This window comes from Otolemur garnettii, unplaced genomic scaffold (assembly GCF_000181295.1).
Source record: "Otolemur garnettii isolate 467f Iridium unplaced genomic scaffold, OtoGar3 scaffold00053, whole genome shotgun sequence".
In the NCBI taxonomy this organism is placed as follows: domain Eukaryota; kingdom Metazoa; phylum Chordata; class Mammalia; order Primates; family Galagidae; genus Otolemur; species Otolemur garnettii.
In genome coordinates, this window is record NW_003852448.1 from 9,091,547 (window position 1) to 9,097,914 (window position 6,368).

At 50.3% G+C, this 6,368-nt stretch overlaps 1 protein-coding gene across 2 annotated transcripts in view; it reads left to right on the forward strand.

Moving 5' to 3' along the window:
• ZNF777 (zinc finger protein 777) overlaps positions 1–5,325 on the forward strand; it is a 28,580-nt gene extending 23,255 nt beyond the window's left edge. Inside the window, exons 5-6 of one of the 2 annotated variants that reach the window (XM_023514459.1) lie at positions 376–627; positions 3,767–5,323. In XM_023514459.1, coding sequence (XP_023370227.1) covers positions 376–627; positions 3,767–4,923 — 1,409 coding nt within the window. In that variant the 3' untranslated portion in view covers positions 4,924–5,323. Of the gene's footprint in view, positions 1–375; positions 628–3,766 lie in introns of both variants that reach the window. The other variant, XM_012806541.2, reaches the window with a different exon arrangement.
• Positions 5,326–6,368: the final 1,043 nt, after the last annotated feature.

Consider the following 6,368-nt stretch of genomic DNA (forward strand, 5'->3'; position numbering starts at 1 on the left):
GGTTGGGGCCAGAGGTGAGAGTGGGGAGGTGTTTTCATTCTACTTGATTGGGAGTGAGAAACCCTGTTGAATGTGCCAGCTGGCTGGCCTAACCAGGAAGGGGAAGGAGAGCCTCTTTAAAGTAAATCCTGACCATGCTGAATATTTTTAGAAACTGGGGGGTTCAAAGAAAATAAACTTTTGCATCTCTTGACTCCAGTTAGTGTTAGTGTTCAAGGCTACGAAGTGTCCAGAAAGTTCTGTGTGTACTCACTGCCAACTTAATATTACATTTCTTTAAGGCCCCCCAAATTAAAATTGTTGAAACGTGAATGCCATAGTTGCAGAGACTTGGGCAGGTGGCATGAACCTGTTCTGTGTCCTCCCCTCCCTCAGCACATGATGGGATCGTGATTAAGATCGAGGTGCAGACCAACGACGAAGGCTCAGAGAGTCTGGAGACGCCTGAGCCTCTGATGGGGCAAGTGGAAGAACACGGCTTTCAGGACTCAGAGCTCGGCGACCCCTGCGGGGAACAGGCAGACCTAGACATGCAGGAGCAGGAGAACGTGCTAGAGGAGTCCACAGAAGGATCCAGCGAGTTCAGTGAACTCAAGCAGATGCTGGTGCAGCAGAGAAGCTGCACAGGTAAGATGGAGCTGCAGAGTTGGTGCTGCTGGGCTCTGGCTTCTCAGGAAAGCTGTGGTTTCCTCAGGAAGGGACTTGGAAGCTGAGGGGATGACAGGCTTGAAAGAGCCCCAGCACCTCCTCAAGTGTAGGTACCTTGCCTCAGGTTTGCTAAGAATCTGCCTCTGGGCTAGGAAGGAAGTCGTTATATCCCAAGACTAGGTAAGACTCAAATGGATCTTAGAGATAAATCTGTCCAACCCCCCACATACGACAGGCAGAGGCCAAATAAATTGTCTTCAAGGCCACATAGATAATGGTAAAGCTAGAGCTCCCCTCTCCTGAGGTGTCCTTGATTGCCACGCAAGTCACACTTGTGTCCTCAGCTAACCTAAAGATTTCCACCCTAGAGAGCATGTTTTTAAACATGACTGTGGTACTGGCTTTCTTGGGTAGAACCCAGTCATCATTCTGGTTTCCCTACAAAGCCTCCATGCTGCTCACTCTTGCTCCCTCTGACTTCAAGAACAGTCAGGAAGTGGGTTCACTGTGTCCTGATCCCAGGACTGGTTTGCTGATAGATTTTCCAAAGCTAAACTATTTTGCAGTCCTGGGAAAAGCCCTACTTGGCATAGTTTTTTTTTTGAATACACCATTGCACTTAGGTAATATATTTTATTCAGGAGTTTTCCATATATATATTTTCATATATAAAATGAACCTGAAAATTTTTTTGAATTGTCCTCATCTAGTTTTAGAAACAGTGTTATGAGACTTATCAAATGAACTGGACAGCTTTTGCTCTTGTTCCATATTATGAAAAAAATGTGTGAGATAGGAATTGTGTTCTTGAAAATATGATAGGACCCACTTGGAGTTTTCTTTATGTGTGAGGCATCAACTATCACATATTTGTTACTTTTTTTTTATATTTAGAAATGTATCCACATCTATTTAGATTTTTTAAAGTATCATGTTGATTTAATTTTATCTGTAGAAAATTACTCTATAATTTGCCTTTTTGCACTTAATAAAATACCATGGGCATCATTCTTATCAAAAGATGTGGACCTAACTTCTTATTTTTAAATCACTGCAAGATATTTCAGAAGTCTTTTAGACACACCACATTGTCTTTCATAAAAGAACTGGGAAAAGACAGAAAGCAAATTCTGAGTATGTGCTATATTGGGAGCATCATAATATAAATTCCATTTGAGCATTCCCCATCAATTCTGATAGAACCTTAGAAAACTACTAAGCAGTTGTTGGTGGAGTTTTGAGTCCTAATTTAGAGCCATATGTTCCCATTTTTTGTCATGTCATTAAGAAAAAAGCAACTCTGATGTTCAAGGAGAGTTTGGATCTTCTGGAGTACTATTTTCCCCGCTGCTTTTCGTACCTAACCCTGTATTTTCAGGAGAAACTAGTTACCAGCCTCTGCAGCTGCCTCCTCCTTGATCTTTTAGACATCATGCTCCAAGAATCACTTCCTGCTGAGAATCCCAACACTACTGAGGCAGCACTGAGTCAGCATACCTGTGTCCTAATTTTAACACCTTAGTTTACTGGCACTGGAGGAGGAATAGAAAATGCTATGGCTTAGGAGTCCCCAACATTGCTAGCTTCAGTTTCTCTGCTGTCAGTCGAGGTGTGAACTAGATGGCCTTAAAGTACAACCTCTGAAAAGGCCTATTTGGATATATCACTTGGTATCTCTGGGATTGGATGCCTCCTCTCTGAAATGGGGATCATTCTTAATTATCCTATAAGATACTACACACCTGGAAAGAGAGAACAGCTGTGAAAATGCTTTGAAAAAAGCCGTTTGTTTTTAATAATCCTGAAAATGGTGGCGCCTGTGGCTCAGTGAGTAGGGCACCTGCCCCATATACCAAGGGTGGCAGGTTCAACCTGGCCCCAGCTGAACTGCAACCAAAAAATAGCCGGGTGTTGTGGTGGGTGCTTGTAGTCCCAGCTACTCAGGAGGCAGAGGCAAGAGAATCACTTAAGCCCAGGAGTTGGAGGTTGCTATGAGCTGTGTGATGCCATGGCACTCTACCAAGGGCAACAAACTAAGACTCTGTCTCTACAAAAAAAAAAAAGAAGAAGAAGAATCCTGAAAATACAGACTGTTAGAGTGTTAGAGATGGGCTCAGAGAAGGTGAGTGACTTTCTCAGGTCACACAGTGACTAAAACTAGCACTCCCCAATTAACAGTGTTTAGGGAGTGCCAAATATGTACAGGGCACTTGACAAATTCAAATGGGAGCCAGAGGCCACTCCTTTTAAGACTTTAATTTTCACGGGTCACTATAGAGCTTACCGTTGTTTGGGCACTAGGCTAGAAGGTGGACACAGGGAAGGGGGTGTTACTTGGGGTGTACATGGCACTACACACCACAGCTTGGAATGGTGAGAAAAAATAAACACCTGATCCAGCTTCAAGGCTGGTAGAACCTAACTGTGGGAAGAGTCATCCATGAGATGGGACAGAAGGCTGAGTTCCTAATGCTGAGGAGGGACACCCACTACTGTGGCTCAGAGGAGGCTGGAGTGCTATGAGCTGAGACCTCAAAGCAGACACGGAGACGCGGACAGGAGGGAAGATTTCTGGAAGAGAGGTCTCCAGCAGACTAGTCAGCAGAGCTCAGGCAGAGGCTCCATAGAGAGGAGAAGACCCAGAGCTTTGTCAGTCAAACCTCTTTGGCACAGCTGGTAGAAACCCAACTCTCAAAGTACCCTAAATAACAAAGGGGTGCTTATCACTGAAATAATTGGTAGGATCATGAATATGCCAGTTAAGGCGTGGTGGATCTGGGTCCTTACGTGATAGCAGCCCGTGAGCACCTTCCCATCCTGACCGCCAAAAATCTATCTCCCTTGCATCCTCTGGATAAAATTACAAGAAAGGGCTCTTGAGTGGCCCGTTTTAGGACGGAATTCATTCCTGAATCAAACACCAAGGCCTCACTGTCTTACATGTCCAGCCCTGAGGGGTGGGGCACACGGGCTGCAGAGACAGGAATAGTTTCCCAAAAGAAGGAATTTGGGCCAACAATATATACACAGCGTTTACAGCTGAGGGTGATGCAGTGCTGTAACTTCAGGTTAGGGCCTTTGGGCACCAGCTAATGTCTCTCTCTCTCTGTCCTTGGAGCAGAGGGGATCGTAATAAAGACAGAGGAACAAGATGAGGAGGAAGAGGAGGAGGAGGAAGATGAGTTGCCGCAGCACCTGCAGTCCCTGGGGCAGCTGTCCGGCAGATACGAGGCCAGTATGTACCAGGCCTCCCTGCCCGGGGAGATGTCCCCCGAGGGCGAGGAGAGCCCCCCGCCCCTGCAGCTGGGGAACCCAGCAGTGAAGAGGCTGGCGCCGACCACACACCACAGCGACCGACACGACAACCGCGGGGCTTCGAGCCAGCAGCAGCGGAACCGGCGCGGGGAGCGGCCCTTCACCTGCATGGAGTGCGGCAAGAGCTTCCGGCTGAAGATCAACCTCATCATCCACCAGCGCAACCACATCAAGGAGGGGCCCTACGAATGCGCTGAGTGCGAGATCAGCTTCCGGCACAAGCAACAGCTCACGCTGCACCAGCGCATCCACCGCGTGCGCGGCGGCTACAGCTCGCCTGAGCGCGGGCCCGCCTTCAACCCCAAGCACGCTCTCAAGCCGCGCCCCAAGTCACCCAGCTCAGGCAGCGGCAGTGGCGGCCCCAAGCCCTACAAGTGCCCGGAGTGCGACAGCAGCTTCAGTCACAAGTCGAGCCTAACCAAGCACCAGATCACACACACGGGCGAGCGACCCTACACGTGCCCCGAGTGCAAGAAGAGCTTCCGCTTGCACATCAGCCTGGTGATCCACCAGCGCGTGCACGCGGGCAAGCACGAGGTCTCCTTCATCTGCAGCCTGTGCGGCAAGAGCTTCAGCCGCCCATCTCACCTGCTGCGCCACCAGCGGACTCACACGGGCGAGCGGCCCTTTAAGTGCCCGGAGTGCGAGAAGAGCTTCAGCGAGAAATCCAAGCTCACCAACCACTGCCGCGTGCACTCGCGTGAGCGGCCACACGCCTGCCCCGAGTGCGGCAAGAGCTTCATCCGCAAGCACCACCTGCTCGAGCACCGGCGCATCCACACCGGAGAGCGGCCCTACCACTGCGCCGAGTGCGGCAAGCGCTTCACGCAGAAGCACCACCTGCTGGAACACCAGCGCGCGCACACGGGCGAGCGGCCCTACCCCTGCACGCACTGCGCCAAGTGCTTCCGCTACAAGCAGTCGCTCAAGTACCACCTGCGGACCCACACGGGCGAGTGAGCACGCGCCCCGCCACCGCCCAGCCGGCTGCACGACCGAGCCCCGCACCCGGGACACCTGCCTCGGCCGAGCCCAGCGGGCGGGGGCGGGGCGCCCCCCAGCCCCTTTGCTGTGAGCCCCCCTCCTTTCGTCCCTCCTCCCAAGGACACGGGGTAGTGACACCAGGTCGCTTGCTGCGGCGTTTCTGGGGGGCCTGGGGGGAGGGCGCGGACCTGGGGAACCCCTTCGGGCTGTTAATTTCCTTGACAATAAAATGGATGAAACCAATCAGCACGGGGGGAGTGATTTGGCCGCCGGCCACTCGGAGGTGCGGTGCAGGGCCGTTTAGTTGGGAATAGAACTTTATAATACCTTTTGGATACTGTGGTTCTATTTGATAATAATAGAGTAATTTTTAAAAGACGAGCGTTTCCTGTTTGCCGTTTTTGTTTGGTTTTGAAGGGGAGGGGTTGAGAAAGAAGGTGGCCCCAGTGACATGTGCTAGTGTCAGTTGACAGGCTCCATTTGGGTCCCTTTTACGGGCTTATCCCCGTGTTGGGTGGTGAAGGAGATGCTGATCCTGCCGATCATAAAATCGAAAAGGAGAGCTGGGACTGACCAGTCTGAAATAGTAACGAGTCAGGAGGGGCAGAGGGTCCTGTCTGCAGATGGAGCGTGTTCTGGAGTCCTGGAGAACTGTATGGTTCAGGATGGAATAGGCACCAGTGGACTAGCATGGCCAGAGAGAGGGATGGTTTTGGAATGAGTGGGTGAGAAGATCCTATAGCAAAAGCTGGACACTTCCCTCAGAGCCTAGGTCCTGTCCAGTTTGAAATGCAGCTGCTGAAGCAGTAGGTTGGCCTGGAGGCCTTGGGAAGGGGTGCTGGTTGCCACAGAAGGCACCAGTGGGAACATTTATCCCAGTGTTACACCAAAGCTACTCTCTAGACTTGTTGATTGCCCTAAGGAACCCTGGTTTCTCTAGCTATCCATTTCCGATCGCTCTCTGGCTTTCTCTCTCCCATAGAGAGAGAAATTGAGGAATATTACACTGCCTATAAAGCGATTTACAATCTGCTGCCCTGCTGCTAGGCTTGGCAGTGACCCAGAGAGAATTCAGGCCTTTTGAAGACACAATTCATGGTGGCTAGCAGAGTATGGCCACCATGCATTGGGGAGGCTGGGCTTCCCTGAAGGCAGAGCCTGGCCTGAGGACAGCGGTGCTGAAGGCCTATGAGTTGTGGCAAGATGTTTGAAGGGAGTTCAAAGAAGAGGATTTGGAGGAGAAGGTGATAGATACATTGTTGACTTTCAGGGGACCACAAAGATGTCAGCTCCCTCTCCTTATATAAGATACATAAACTGATGCACAGAGAGAAGGGAAGTGATGTCCCAAGAGCTCACATTTGAAGGGATCTAACTTCATTTATGCTGAAAATTTCAAAATTGATGGCAGGACATGAGGG